This window comes from Phalacrocorax aristotelis, chromosome Z (genome assembly GCF_949628215.1).
Source record: "Phalacrocorax aristotelis chromosome Z, bGulAri2.1, whole genome shotgun sequence".
NCBI classification, from domain to species: Eukaryota; Metazoa; Chordata; class Aves; order Suliformes; family Phalacrocoracidae; genus Phalacrocorax; species Phalacrocorax aristotelis.
Genome location: NC_134311.1, coordinates 58,790,626 through 58,806,576, shown reverse-complemented (window position 1 = coordinate 58,806,576; position 15,951 = coordinate 58,790,626). Strand labels below are relative to the sequence as shown.

Here is a 15,951-nt window from a genome sequence, read left to right as displayed (position 1 = left end):
CTGGAATGAAACTTCTGTAAGTAGCAGCCCGTAATTCTGGGGCACTTGGAAATGAGAAATATAGAGGGAGAGGCTGAAACAGGAAACAGTGAAAGGGAAATGAACCAACTGCTCATCACTTTTATTATAATGAAACTAAAAGCCCTCCTTGCACTAGAACTCATCTCAGATACTGCAAGTGCTCTTCAAAGTCATACAACTTACGTTAATTAGATCATAGTGGCCCCTAACCCCACCTTGAATAACTAAACAGAGTAACTCATATCATTCACTAAGGGAAAGAAATTTGATTCATTTGGCAATACTGAAGGCTAACAGGACAACTGGAATAAATGGAATGCTTGAATTTTGCTTATAAGCAGCGCTCACGGTTAAAGATTACTTGTTTTAAAGTTAAAATGACTGACTTTGAGACAGATGTTAATCAAGGACTATGCAGAATGTGACTGGCAGTCTCTTACAGACCAACAATCAGACTGGAAAATACAACGAATACCTGAAGCATGACATATTCAGAATTATCATTCATTCTTAAACAAGTAATATTGTCTTCAATATTCTCTGCCAACTGCTTTATTAAACATGTTCTAACCAGCAGCTGTATAACGAAGTATTCGTCAATAGGAATCATCATTTAAGAATAACTCTGTGATTGATTTATCTGAATGGAGCAGTAACTCCCATACTCAGTGCTCTGGAAGGCCCTGCCAACACTGAAAGACAGTGGAGTTTCTGTACGGTAGAGGATGACACTGAGTCGAGCCTACCGCTGCACCCCTCTGCAGAATTCCTGCCTCTCTGAGAAAGAGCCTTCTGTCACCCGTTGCTGCTTCTGGAGCATGGCAGGAGCCTCACATGCTTGTGACTAGGCCTTTCTAGGAGATGCAGTGGACACCTGACACTTGCAGTCCCAAGTAAGAGGCATGACCATGAAGACCTCCCAGCTACCAGTCATGGTGTACCCAGAGACTGGATTAATACCTGGAAGAAATACCTAAGAGACAACAACAACTAAAAGCACTGATGATGATGATTTAACTAGGAAGCACTCCACACTACAGTTAACTTAGAAACACTAATGTAACCCACTGATACCCAGAACCACAGAATAACCTGTGGCTTCACTCCAGCAAAAAAACAAGGCTGAGGGCCATCAGCAATGGGAATGCTAAACATCACCTCAGGGTGTTAGGCACAGATGCAAAAAAAAAAAAGATTCTGCTTCCCCATGACACCTTCCATGCTGCTAAATTTTCTGAAGAAGTGCCATGAGGAGCAAGAGATGGGCAAAGCTGACAGGAAAACGTGGACTTCTTCCTGCTTCATCCCACTCTTGTTTTCCTAACATGAAAGGAAAACAGAGTTGACTAAAGCAAGTGCAGGCATTCTTTGCTCACTCCCTGGGCAAGGTCAGGGAGGAACTGAAATGGGAGCACCATGGCACTGACTGCAGGCTCCCTGGGGACCAACCAGTCTGTGCCTCAACCAACAGAAACTGGACGTACAGAGGCACGCAGCTTCTTTTAAAGAGGTGATCCCTGAAACCAGGGACTTGGTCCCCATAATATTTTTAGCTGAAAAGAACTCAAAAGCAAAATTATTGAGTATATTAGTTTAAGAGCTTAAATAACTGTAACAAAAAAGTTACTATATGGGAACTGCAAAACCAAAGTCAAAATTGTACTAAATTCAGACCCATCTGCTACAAGTCTGCATTAACCAAACTGTGATGCCACCCTCAATGGAACACCATTTTAACAACATTTCTTTAAAAGTGTTCACTTACACCTGAAAATCCCCATTAAATCATTTTTCCTCAAGAGTACACCAAAATGTTAACTTTGACTGTATCAGGGATATCACAAGTAATTGGGTGTGATGCAACCTATCTAGGTCTGAAGCAGCTGGTTTTTGTTTGTAAATAACATCCCAAATTGCATTATTTAGTAGCACTTCCAAGGATAAATTGGAACTAGTTTAGCAAGTCTGTGTAATCTTTTTTTTTCCTTAGCAATTAGTTAGAGCTGTCTATTCCTAATAGGAAGATTGACCAGTGTTCTCCTATAATTAAAACCAGAATGAATAACTGTAATACATACCTACATTTTTACTATAGAAATTACTGGCTCTTGATTTAGTATTTCCTGGTATGCCCTTCTATTTTAGTAGTTGTTACTCAATAGCCTGGGGTTTTTTTACTTTTTGCATGTGTTTTTTAATTTCTGTTGGGAATAAAAGAAGCTTTTTCCCATGCAAATACTACCGTCATGTGATCAAGAGATCAACAGTAAAAGAAGAGATGAGAATTTCTAGTCCTACTTTTACAAATTGTAAACAGTTGCATTTAAACAAAATTTGAAAAGGTAAATAATTACTTTCTGATGCTGCTACTTGCAAAGGTGTCTACTTTCGTCTTCACTCTTTGAATTTACAGCAATGATGACTTCTCCACCAAGCAACTCCTCTTCTGTTATTTACTCAAAAGTGTCTAAATGCCAAATTCTCAAAGACAACAAGCAGGCATTCAGTTCAACTATTGTCTCTCTGGAGAGATTCAGCATCCTAAAGGACGCACTGCTTCCTCCTCTCCGCCTCTTGAGCTTGCAACATTTTTATAACCTGTAAGGATCTCAACACAGACCTAATCTTGCAGCCCTAGTGCAGACACTGTAAACACTGAAAACGCTGCCTGCTAAAGGACTACAGAATTGGGTCTTAGTACTTACAATTAAGCTTGAACAACTGATGACTACTTTTCCCCAGGACCCAGACCAGGTTTTAGGGGTTTTCTGCACCCTCCTGACTGCTTGCTTCCTGCAGGGACTCAAAAAAACTGAAAGATATGCCAATTAAGTTCTTCTTCGGTAATTTAAAAGGGACAAGGACACTATTATACTAGAAAATGTAATGTGCACTTACCAGACCATTGCAGTTGCTTAAGGCCACTTTAGTTGTCCTGTGTTGGTCTTGCAAATATCCTGTGTAATGACAGTGGTCTAAAAAATCGTGCTTCCATTGCGGTCCATCTTTCCCCCAGTATTCTACTGTAAAATGTCTGGACACCAAATCTGTGTTGAGAGTCAGGTTTAAATGAAAGTGCTTGCCATAGGCAGAAAGTTTAAAAAATAATTTAGATGCTGGCAGTTCTTGGTCATAAGGGTCTGTACTCCTCCTCCTTCTTGAGGGTTTAGCATTTTTCACAGTAAAGCTGAGGAAGGCTCCATTTTGATCAACCCTTATTGGGATTGTTAGTTGGTAGTGTTCAAGGTAAGACAGGAATTCCTCTTTGTAATCACAAGGTAAGACAGTCCAGGGAATGGGCATAGAAGAGAAGAAAATATAAGAGGAAAACAACAAGTAGTAGTATAAACATCGACCATACTTCGCTAAATCTAATTACCCTCATGAATAAAAGTCATTTTCAGGTAAACGCAAGATGTAGCATTTCCCTAAATAAAATAAAACATTCTTTTCTTTCTTTTTAGGTCAAGAAAATGTGTTCAGTTTCCTATTAATTTTATGTCACTGGAAATACAAAACTTTAACTACATCTTTTCCTATTTACCCAAAATATATACACATTTGGGCCTAAATTCTAACCTACGAACAACGCATTCTTCCCAGTGATACCATTCAAAGACAAAAGCTATTAGAACCACCTGCAAGGATAAGAACAGGAGTAACAAAAAGTATTATCTTGTAAGAACATGTGAATCACTCTTCATTTAATTAAAAACCTATAAATGTTAATGGATCAAAGTAAGATTAGATCCGTACTTCCTGTCTAAAAACATGTTAATGTTGTTATGGCAAGTCTGTAAACTATTATCAAGCACAGCATTTTATAAGATTTCATTCGCAAGGCTTTCCTACAGTTAAAGGTAGACAGAAAGAAATTAAAACAAAAAATTAATCAGATTTGCTGTATTTAAACTTCTGTGACAATGAATCACAATAAAACTAAGAGCAGAGCCCATATGATCTCATTAATTATATAAACATGGTTTAGAATACAATGCAAAAATAGATGCTTCTTGTCAGCTACAGAGGTCGGACCCCTACCTTGAGAACTATACGAAAGCCTGTCGTCACTGTGAAATTCCGATGAAACCAAGACTAGGCTCAAAATCCATGTCCACGTCTTCCAAAAAATTTCCATAATTTAGAAAAACAGAAAGCTCTTTATTTTTTTTTTCCTCCTTGGAGAGCTACCTGTGTGCTACGGAGTTAACTCCACTCCAGAATCGCACCATAACAGGTATATTTCTTTTATGCTACTTCCAAATTAACTATTGGATGTTCCACTTTTTGACAGGTATTCTTTTCCAACAACCTGTACTTTCTTCTAGATCTGCAGTCATTTTCTCAATTCAAAATAAGTATTTGTAAGACTCCTTAGGATATCAGTAAGACGTTAGACTGGATAGTTACTGAACTTACTCCATTTCTTTTCCTGAAAAACAAAAGAAAATAAGTCAAGGCAAATTCTTTCTACTAAAGCAGATGTATACTGCAAAAACACTAAGCTATCATAGTGAACTACACTGTGTAACATCTTGAAATAGCATTCAACCATTATCACTTTCATGGTCCAAGGTTGCAATCTTACAAAAAACAGGAATTACCATTAACCTTGAACAGAACCCATACAGCTTAAGATGTACATATCAGCTTTATGTTAAATATGCGTAAGGATTCATAAAATTAAGGTTTCTTGTTGCTCAAATATTGTGTTTGGACTCGTTCCAGCTGTAATCAATGCTATGCACTCATTGACTTTAGCAGCAAATAACTAGACCCAATACCCTGGTAGACAAAGGAAGAACCTGGGAAAGAATCCAGAGTATAGTTATCTGATCTTTCTGCAGCATCTATTTTGTTATTACTTGGGCCTTGGTTCTGCTTATGCAGGCAGAATTCTCATTCACTTAAATGGGAATGCTGCACAGTCTAATACCAAAGAACAAATTTCAGTATCTGAAGCTATCCATCATACGCATTCTAATCTTTCAAATATTTGTTGTCAAAAATGTTTTGTCAAAAACCTTACCTATAATTTGATGTAGAAGAATATATTTTTATTTTCTTTTTGCAGGTGACCGGATTGAGCAAATAACATGTTACTTATCTTTTGGTGGGGTTTGTTTTTGGGGTTTTGGGGGGCATTTAAAACACTATTGCAGTAATACTAAAAAGCAGCTCCAGCTGCAGCCAGGGATTAAATGCAAGATCTATGCAGTCAATTAACAGTCCAGTATCATGGGATACCAAACCATGTGTTGTGTCAGCTGGTACTAATCAGTCCTCTTAATCACTCGCAGCACACCTGCGCATAGGGCAAACTCTGCTGAAGCAGACAATGGAGAAATGGAACACCTAAGGAGGGAAGACTGTTTAAAAATAAATTTCCAAAAGTATACAGAATCACTTACACATGCACCTGATAGACTTGCCTTTCTAAAAATCTGGGAATTATTTATAATATCCACTTAGACAGGTAATACCCCTGCAGCCAGCAGACTATTTGTAAAGGTTAAAGAGTTGTAGCATATCATCTCCAGAAAAATGAACATCATGCAAAGCCTATTTACTAACATCACAGTGAATACTAGGAAATGTCTTAGCCATTTTGAAATGCATCTATTACTATCTAAATTAGGTTAACCTGATCATTCCAATACCTATTTTTTAAATATCTTTCAAGACCGTACACAGGATTTAATGAGGTTTTTACAGGGAATAAAATATACTTTGCAAGCATAGCTTGGGCTTAGTAGTATTTTTTTTTGTCGGGGGAAGAAGGATTTAGTGATGCCATTCACATGCCACAAGGCCTCAAAGCATATTAGTAAAGTCTCTGGTCTGGCCTTTTATGTTAAAACCTTTACTTCCTAGCTAGTATACAGCTTCTAGACTTTTACAAGTTTTGAAGACACATAATCACCCCCATACTCAATAGGACACTAAATAATGTACCTTATTTCAAATCTGAGAACGTAGTTTCAAATTCCTGTCACTGAATCTTGCTTTACCCCTGTCTGCCAACAAGCTGCTTTCTCCTCCTTGCATGGATAGTTATAATCTGATACAAGAACCTCTTGATACTTCCTGATAAGCAGCTCAACCTATTTGGTTTACCTCACTCTGTACAGTCCAGTTTCCAGATGTCTAAATACTCCTGCAGTGTTTTTCTGAACCCTTCCCAGTTCATCAGCATCCCTTTTCCTGCACAGACACCAGAACTGGACACTGTAGTCCAGTAATGGCTCGTTACTGCCATATATAGAGGTAACACTGCCTCACAGCTTTTACTTTGCCAAAAAGTCACAATGGGGAGTTCATGTTCAGCCTGTTAGACTGACAGTAAGTTATCCTAAGATTAAGATCTCCTGAAACTGTAGTACTGAAGGAGCTAGGTAACTCAGAATACTGGACATAAACTACAGTGCCCATTATTTGTGACCCCAAAATCCTACACGATGGGCATTGGACAACCGTGTCCAACGGTCACCCACGTTTAGCGTCTTTGCAGGGGCCTGTGCGAAATGGTCTCCCCCATTCCAAGCATTACACAAGAAAAACCTCCTTTCACGTTAAGCTTGCTAAGTTTCAGCAGGATTTTTAAGCTCCTTTCAGAAAATATTATAGCCAGCTTGAGCACTGATACAAGCAGACCACACATAGCTATATTAATGGTCTGAATTAAGGGACAGTAATGGACTTAAAGGATAAAGTGCTCGGGTAACTCCAGATATAGTACTTTCCAGGACAAAGTCTGGTAGGAACCTTGAAGTGTCCACTGCCTATAGCCTTTATTCTTTCCATCTTCCTTGGTAGCATATTCAGCATTCAACTCTGACTGTTGTTAAGATGATGCATTTGATCAACACTAAGCTTACAGTAAGTGTTTCCACTGTCTTGTGGCTGAAGTACACGTTCATCCACTGGTAAGGACAGGTGTGGCTCCATGTCCTGAACCGCTACCTAAAACCACAGATCCTGCCTAATTATAAAAGCTTTGCGAAACAGCGAAGAAAAAGATGTTTTTCAAAACTTGCAATGCCGACAACAAAGCAGTGGCACAGCACTGCCATTTCTGTGGAGGAACTGATGCCAAGAGTGGCAGTCCTGCCACTGATGCCGTGAGCTTTGCAGCCACTGAAACTCCATGAGGAATAAAAGGCCAGAAACATAAACTGGAAGACTGTGGGGCAGAAGGTGGATTATGGGGAGGTGACAAGCCGAACTGCTCAGACCAGCCACCTTGGGAGCCTCCATCTAAGCAAAGGCGCCTTGGGCAACTAAGGCGTTCCTTAAACTTACGGCGAGTGAAGTTTTAGGATAGGCAACCCGCCAAGAGACCGGTACGCCAAGCGCGCCGCCACCCGTGCCGCCTCCCCTGGGGACTGCCACGTCCCGCACCGCTCCGGGGGGTCCCACACCGGGGGTGTCCACCACTCAGCCGCCAGGCTCCGCCGCACTTGGCGGCGGCGGCGAGGTCTCCCGACAGCAGCCGAGGTGCCGAAACAACGCGACACCGCAGCGCCTTATCACACAGACCGACGGGGAGTTACGCCTCGGGGCGGAACGGAGGGGTCGAGGGGAGCGACCCAGCGCCGCGGCAGGCGGGAAACGGCCGCGCCGCTCACGGCGGGAAGGGGGAAGGAAATGCGGGGGGGGGGAGGTGTTTCACCACCACCGCCGGCGGCGATTCGGACCCCTAAGCCGCCTGTGGAGGGGATGGGGGCCCCGATCGGCCCCGCCGCCGTGAGGTGCCCGCCGCCTTTCCGCTCTCCCCAGCCCGGGCGGGCGGTGAGGCGCGGCTGGGGGCGGCCGCGCGCCCGCCCCGGCAGTACGAGTGGTTGCTAAGGAAATGGGGAGGGAGGGCGGGAGGGAGGGGCCGGGGCGGGCATCAATCACGCAAATTCAATTACAGGTATCGGGGCCGGCCGTGAAAAGCGTTGCAGGGCTTCAAAAACCGGGGATTAGCCGTGCCCCTGGGAGCTCCCCAGGCGAGAACGGCGAGGCGCGGAGCGCGCCGGGAGGGGCTCGGTGAAAAGGGGCGGGGGGCGGCGGGGAGGGGGTCGCGTACAAAGGGAAAGGACGGAGTCTTCCTCCCCGGTAACTAACCAGAAACCCAGGCGTGAGGAAAAGAACTGCTGCTGTGCGTGCCCCGGTGTACGGGGGGGACAGGGCTGCCGCCGTATGCACAGCCGGAGACCCCCCTCCTCCACCGGCCGGCCCTGTCCGGGGGTCAACTGTCATTGCACTTCGGGGAGGGGGGGGATGCAAAAAAGCAAACAACCACACCCCCCGAAAAAGTCAACAGACCAGAAAAATACATGGCTACACATACAACCCAGCACGTATACACATGCACATTAAATACATGCGTCTGCACGCACAAAAAGTTTTAAAAAAACTAGTCTTGAACAAGTTAGAGGTCACCAGACGTACATCCCTCAAAGAAAATTCCGAAGGAAAAAGAAGGAAAAAAAAAAAAAAAGCCCTCCTCCCTGGAGAGACTGCAGGGAAGAGTCTGGTTGCTGTGGTGGAGTTGATCCTAAAGTTAACTTTCAGCAGCCCATTTCCAGACAGCAGCGCTGAATCTATTTGGATAAAACGCGTGTGACCCAGACACTTGGCGTTTGGCCCAAACGCGTTGCACCGGCAGCCCAAATAAAAACAAGAGTCTGACTCTCTCCCTCTCCCCCCCACCCCCTCCTCTCCCCTTTTTCTCTCGTGTACAACAATGAAAGAAAATAGCGAAGCCTAAATCCGCACACACATCGCCAGGGAGCGAGAGCCCACTTACCTCCTCCTCCTCCCACCAAACAAAGTCCCTTTGAACCCCGGGCCGCTGCGGGGACGGGCACACACCGATCCACAAGGCTCCGCCGGGTTAACAGTCTGGCGAATCCCAAGCGGCTCCGAGTAAATCAAAACCACACGCTTCCATCTTCCTGACGAGCCCGGCGAGAGCGAGCCCGAGGTCCCCGCCGGCAGCGGGACGGCTTCGGTGCCGGGGCCGCGCCGACCCTCCGAAGCCCGGCACAAAGTCTGCACTTGTCCGACCGCGGCCCCGGACAGCGCCGGGCACGGCGCGACCGAAGGCTGGGCTTCCCACACCGAGAGCCATCCGGAATTGCTCTGGGCTGTCGGTGGCGTTGGGGGGCTGCTTTGGTTTTCATCTGCTCTTGGATTTTTTTTTCCTCCCTCTTTTTCCTTCCCTCTAACAACGACTTAGTATCAAAAGTATGAAAAACCTTAAAAAACTACACTGCTCCAGACCGTACTTTGTACATCACTACTCTTCTCGGCTGAAAATCCTCGCACCCCCTTCCCCCATCCTCAAAGGTTTCTCTCTGAAATTACTCCAAATCCACCTCGCCTAATGCAACATAAACCTCCCCCGCTCCCCAAAGCCCTGCACGCACCATTATTCGGGACACAAGAAAAGCAAAAAGTTTCATTGAATAGCGTGAAATCTTCCTTACCGTTTTCATCTTCAATTTCTGATATAAAGTACGTTTCAAACAATAGAGATTGCACAGGACGATTCCCGTATTCCTCTCTGCTTTTCCCCTCTGTGCAAGCAACCATCAGGGTTATATTCTCCAACAGAATAAAATTCTCTAGCCTTCCTAAAAGGGTTTTTTGGGGGGGGATTGGGATTTTTTTTGGAGGTTTTGTTTTTGGTTTGTTTTTTTTTTTTTAGAAAACGGGCTGGCTTGGCAGAAGGAAGGATGCCATCAATTCACCCAACCTATCACCCCGCACATTTTGTCTTTCCAACAGGAAAAAAAAAAGGGGGGGGGAAAGGAAGGAAGGAAAAACAGGCTTATATTGGGGTGGGGGTGGGTGCCCTCCTCTTGAGCAGCCTCCTCTGTGCAAAATACCATGTGAATATCATCTGAGTCGGGGGGGGAGAGAGGGGAGCGAGAGGGGGAGCGGGGGAGGGCGGGGGAAGAGGGAAGGCAGGCAGAGCAGGAAGGGCTCGGGAAGGTTTGGTTGAAGTAGCCCCAGACCTCCTCCGGCTGCCGGCCCCCGGCCAAGCCGAGCGCGGCGGCGGCAGGCGGCCTTGGCAGCCTCGCCCGGGGGACGGCGCGGGCCACGCTGACGTCAGCCTGCAGATGTGCCCCGCCGCGGCGGGCCGCCCGCGCGTGCGCGCCGCATCACGTGGCGGCGGGGGGGCAGGGGTACAGTCGGGGTAACGGTGAGCAGCGCGGGGGAGCGGCGGGCCGGGGCCGCCGCCCCCCACCTCACCCCACCCCCCGCCCGGACCGGGCCCTCATGAAAGAAAACCCCAAAGGAACAGCGTTTCCAGTTGAAGGGAGGCGGCGCCTACAGCCGGCGCGGCGACTGCGGCCGGCCGGGGCCGGGGCCCGGGCCCGGGCCTGACCGGGGTCCCGACCGGGGGTCCCGCCCTGCCCCCGCCGCAGGGCTTTCACTTTCATTTGCGGCGGGGGTCTGGAAGCGGGAGGAGGGCGGGCACGGCAGAGGGAAGCGAGAGGTCTGCGGGATCGCTTGTGCTCCCTCCGCCTGGCGGTGGCGGGGCGGGGGGAGGACTTGCTCTCTTCATCGCCAGTTAATCTCCGATAGCCAAAAAAAGAAGAAAGAGAGAAAAAAAAAAATTCCTTCCTGAACCTAGGTTCTGAGGTTTCGGGCTTCTGCTAACAGTATTTCCCGAGCGGTGCGTGTGCGCGTTTTCCTCCCGAGCCGGAGGTAGTAGATACAATTCTCCCGGTGAACCCGTAAGAGCTGGCCGGCCTGTGGGATGATTCGCAGGGAAGCGTCCGAGCGCGCAGCTGCCCCGGGGCTTCCCCGAGGGCGGAACGGCCAGGACCGGCCCGCGGATTCACGGCCGAGCGCGGCAGCCCCCGCCGCGGCCCCGGGCTGGCTGCCGGCCCCTGGGGCGGGGAAGTGAGACCGCCGGCTGCCGCGCGCCCCGCTGAGCGGGTGAGCGTGCGAAGCGCTGCTGCAGCGGAACGCGGCTCTGCGTATAGCTATGCGCAATTTCTTCCAACAGTAGCTCTAGCCCCCTAAAAAGGTAGTCGCGTTTGTCATCATCCATACTGTAACTTCGCGCTAACACAATAAACACTGATTTGTGAGATCCCTTCCCACTCGTCAGGCAAATGCACGTTGTGGTGGCCCGGGGAGCAGCGGAGCGTTACCGGCGCATCGAAAACCGGAGCTGTAAAACCAGCCCTCCGTAGGAACATAGGCACTGGGAGGAGAAAGGCTGTCTTCTGGAAGTAGGTTGTCTACCTGCTCCTACGCGTTAATTGCTTATACCGCGGGCGCCATCCTGCGTCGGCGAGCGGGGCGGGAGCGGCCCTCGGAGAGGCGGCCAGTGCCTCCCTTCCTCCCTCCCTTCCTCCCTCCCTTCTTCCCTCCCTTCCTCTTCCTCATCGCGTATGGGCGGGGACACTCGCCGCCTCGGCGGGTATGCCTGCGTATGTCTGCTTAGTTAAAAAAGGTATCTTTCATGTCGAGTGGTTTTTGTTAATATTCCCAAATTCCTGCTTCTGCAGATAATGAAGGCCAAAGATGATAACATGGAAAGACCACATTCGCCAAGCAAGCTCTGCGGCAGATACAGCCAGGTGCACCTTAGCTGCATCATCTGTCTCCACGGCCAGGCATTGAGACAGGTTCTGCTCGACGTTTTCTGCAGGTTTGGTGGTATATACAGAGAGCCATGAGAGCCCATCCTTTTGAAAGGACAGATTGCAAAGAGAGAGGGTTTTTTTCCCCATTCTGCATCAGGACCAGAAATAACCTTTTGAACAGACACACACATATCACAGCCAGCTGCCTCATGCTTGTGGCATCCTCATGGGATTTGGGAGACCTGCCTTCAAATCAGACCCTGCCTGAATCAGTCTCGGGAGCGCTCAGGTTGCTGTCTGGCGGCTAGGCTGGGGACTCTTCTGGTGTGGAGGACTGGCCTCCCCCTGGCTGGAGCTGCTCCACTGACTATAACTGAATGAATGCTCATCAAGATAAAAAGAAAGGCAGCTTATCACTGTCTAGTTAGGGCCCTCACATGGGTTCAACTCCCTTCTCTAAATCGAGCAAAGCAAAGATTCTTGGGCTGGGCAAAACCTAGCTGCTTGCTCAGACCAAGAAGTTATTTATTCCCTGCCCCAGACTGGAGTTACACCTGCTGCTGGAGCTGAGAAAATGTTTCCAATAGCAATTTTGTCAAAACTGGTATATTACCAGGAAAAGCTTTGGCTCCAGTTAAAAAAATTCCTGACCATCTGTGATTAGAATTTCTGACAGAATTCCCAATACAGTTTGACTTACCTGTTTTGCTTTATTATATAAAATTGTTTTTCAGCGTGAACCTTGTTCAGGTAAAAATACCGAGTTTATTTGATTTTATTTTTGTTTCATCAGCCCAAATAACATCTACATACACGTTTTTATGGTCTGCAACTTTTAAGAAAAGAAACTTGCACAGAAAGTGGTGTGCAGATTCTTAGCATAAATTTTTTCTTTGCTGCAAGTAGAAGTCTTTGTAGCAGGGATAGGAATTCTATTATGAATTCTGATAATATATATAAACTGTGTCTCAGAAGCATTTATTGAGCACAGAGCATATTACTCCATGTCTTAACCATGGAAGTAGTTACCTAAAGCATGCCTGACTTCACTTTAGGCCTTTGAATCCTTTAGTATGTCAGTCAACAACTGGTAAGATTGGCAAGCACACTTTTTTTGTTTAAATAAATATTTATATTAAACTTCAGTTTAACATTGCTAGACATATTTGGAGGTATTTGAGGTTGATTCCAGGAATCTTGCTTTTAACTGAAATAAATGCAGAAGGGAAAGAAGTTTTTGGTGAGCAGTGCATTTCTGTAAGATGAGATTCTTGCTACCTGTACATTTGGATGGACATGCTTGAAAGTATGGGGTTTTCTTCCAGGAAATATTTTCACCTTGTCAATGAAGACCTGAGGATAATAACCTATCATATTTAGAAATATCCCAGTAGTGTTTGGAGAACGAATAATAACTTTTTTTAAAAAATAAAATATAAAATTATAAATACATAAACACATTTGCTAAAATACTTCAGTTGACCATATAGTTGCAAAAAAAACCCCAAACATTATAACCTTGCGTGTATATGTGCTCTAGGTTCTGTGCTTTATCTGTGTTTATAGGGAGAAAAGCTCTTGATGTGCTCAAGGACTTCATTTTTAGTCCCCCGAACTAAAAGATTCCAGGGGTACTTGGTACTATTGAGATCCAGCATCTTTCACTGGCATTTCCTTGTAAATAGCCTGAATTCAGATTGCTTACAAATCTCATCTCCCCTTGCAGGAAGAGATCTAAAAACATCTCTAGAAATTACCCTGGGCCATGTGTTCAGCCTAATACCAACCACTTGCAGTCAGAAGTAGAAGCTATTGTGCCTGGCACATTGTATTTCAGAGACAGAATGCATATCAAAGTGTACTTCCAACTAGAAAGTGCACCCCTTTTGAGTTGAGCTGTCTTGATGGCCCTCTATAACAAAATTCACAGTGATGCAATTTGGCTTCAAGTATGGCTTTGAGGATACTTTTGCCCAGCAATGCGGATATTGCCAAGAATGTCTTCATTTAAATACAAAGAGCCTTAGCAAAGGCAGGGTGGTAGGCCATCCTTTTCCAGGATGTCCCCTGCAAGCAGCTGTGTGTGTTATGCTGATGCGGGACTTACCCTCGCCCAAGCCTCCTTGTTTCTGCAAGGCCCTGTGAACCTGGCCAACTTGATTTTAGTATAAAATTTGGAAATAAAACTAGAAAACTTCGTGTAAGCTTGGCATCCTGCAGCATGTCCTGGCCAGTTTCCTCCCTGGTGGAACAAAGATGAGGCAGGGCAGAGAGATTAAGAGTATATGAATGTGGTGAGAGTAATGCTCAGAGCTTGCTCAAAACATGGGAAGGGTGGACAGTGGGAGGGGTAAGATTTAATATCTCTCTAGTAAACCTGAGGTGAGGGATATTAAACTACTCAAGGTGATTAGGGAATCCCTACAGCAGAATGGATTTTGGCCTCAGATTTTGCAGGCAAATATGGTGGAACCAATCCTATCCTCATTAAGATTAAAGTAGAAAGGAAAGAAAAAAACAATACCGTTCCATACAAGAACAGGAATAGTAGTAAGCAGAAAAGGTAACTCAGATGCGGGAGTTGTTTTATTTCAGAGTATTTTTTCCTGCTTTATCTATTTCCAGCTTTCTGAGTCAAGGGATAGATACCAGAAAGAAGATTAGTCAGTAGGCAAAATGGATTGTTTGAAGGGAGCATTTTCCAGCTATATGAATTATAGTTGTTCTGTGTATTCTTGTTTTGTTATTTGCCTATTTCCAGAGAAAGTTGTTCATAAGATCTGAACAGTCAGCAAGACTTGCGGAGAACAAAGCTAAAACAAATTGTACAATGTGTGGAAAAGGTGTATGGAAAATCTGTATGGAAAAAATTGGTAACTGGTATTCCTCAAAGATTAGCGTACACAGAAACATATAAAAGCTATGCAGAAAATCTTAGCAAATACATAAGAATTCAGTTATTTTTATTTTAGAATGAAAAATCTGGAATTAACTCACGAGAATACTTGGCTGTCAGATTGCAGAGCACTGCAGCGTTTTGCAGCCTGGCACTCAGCTCTAGGAATGACACTCCCAGCACAGAATTAGGCACCTCAGTATCAGGTGCCCGAGTGACTTGTTTGGTTTCTGAATTGAAGAATTACAGTAGTTATACTGATGAGCATCACAGACAGCTCATTTAGCATCTGCTGAACTATGTGGTGATTCCCCTTTTCTTGGTATGCTTTATATAAAAGCATGAACACAGACTAATGTCAGAGATTGTAAAATTGGATTATGAAATGAGCACAGGTTTATTTTGAATGGAAAGAATTGGACTTTCCTTTCTATATTCCTGGACTGTATAGCTGGAAAAGATTTATTAAAGACTCTAGAGCATACGGTGCATACTGCTTTGGACATGGATTACAACTTTGTCTAATTTAGATGGTTTTCTGGCATTCTTTCTACCAGAGTGTCTTGCAACAGTTTATAAATGGAACTATCTTTAATAAAGACTGTTAAGCCAAAGGTTTGAAGAATTGAAAAAAAAAATTACAATGCTCACCTCTCCCCTTGTAACTTTTGGGTATCCCTCCAAAATGCAACAACTTACTGTGAATGTAGTAGGGTGCTATGTGAATGTGGTTAGTAAATACATTTCTTTCCCCTTATCTCACAAGTAATTTCATTGTTCATTTTCTTATATGATTCTGTAAAAATAGATAACAACTTTTTGAGAATTGAGGATAACTTTTTGATGCAGGTGGTGGAGAAGCCAACGAGGCAAGATGTGCTGCTGGACCTTACACTAACAAACAAAGGTCTGGTTGAGGATGTGAGGGCTGGGGCTAGCCTTGGCTCCAATGACCATGAGATGGTGGAGTTCAGGATCCTTCATGCTAGAAGCAGGGCAACAAGTAGGATTACAACCTTGGACTTCAAGAGAGCCAACTTAGGCCTCTTCAAAGACCTGCTTGGAGGAGTCCCATGGGTTAGGGCTCTAGAAAGTAGGTGGGTCCAAGACAGCTGGCCAGTATTCAAGCACCACTTCCTCCAAGCTCAAGATCCCCAGCTCAAGATCCCTAAGCAGAAGTCGTCAAACAAAGGAGCCGGAAGACCTGTATGGATGAGCAAAGACCTTCTAGAGAAATCAAATGGAAGAAGGAGGTTTACAGGATGTGGAAAAAGGGACTGGCCACTCGGGAGGAATATAAGAATGTTGTCAGGGTATACAGAGATGCAACAAGGAAGGCCAAGGTCCACTTAGAATTCAGTCTGGCAAGGACTGTCAAGAATAACAGGAAGGGCTTCTTCAAATACATCAGCAGTAAAAGAAAGACTGGGAAAACTGTGG

At 45.2% G+C, this 15,951-nt stretch overlaps 1 protein-coding gene and 1 long non-coding RNA gene across 4 annotated transcripts in view; one reads left to right on the top strand and one right to left on the bottom strand.

The window, feature by feature from the left end:
• The window catches only part of ADAMTS6 (ADAM metallopeptidase with thrombospondin type 1 motif 6), a 163,345-nt gene extending 153,241 nt beyond the window's left edge, over nucleotides 1-10,104 (bottom strand). The window contains exons 1-3 of one of the 2 annotated variants that reach the window (XM_075078308.1): nucleotides 9,498-10,104; nucleotides 4,063-4,453; nucleotides 2,920-3,284 (exon numbers count right to left, since the gene is read on the bottom strand). In XM_075078308.1, the coding sequence (XP_074934409.1) occupies nucleotides 2,920-3,284; nucleotides 4,063-4,159 (462 nt within the window). In that variant the 5' untranslated portion in view covers nucleotides 4,160-4,453; nucleotides 9,498-10,104. The other variant, XM_075078309.1, reaches the window with a different exon arrangement.
• Nucleotides 10,105-10,222: 118 nt separating this feature from the next.
• Nucleotides 10,223-15,341, top strand: LOC142050012 (uncharacterized). 2 transcript variants are annotated; one of them, XR_012657884.1, is made up of 3 exons: nucleotides 10,223-11,050; nucleotides 11,135-11,258; nucleotides 11,538-15,341. It is a non-coding gene; the product is annotated as an uncharacterized LOC142050012 (long non-coding RNA). The 2 variants fall into 2 exon arrangements; XR_012657883.1 differs by having other exon boundaries at nucleotides 10,223-11,258.
• The last annotated feature ends 610 nt before the right edge of the window (nucleotides 15,342-15,951 follow it).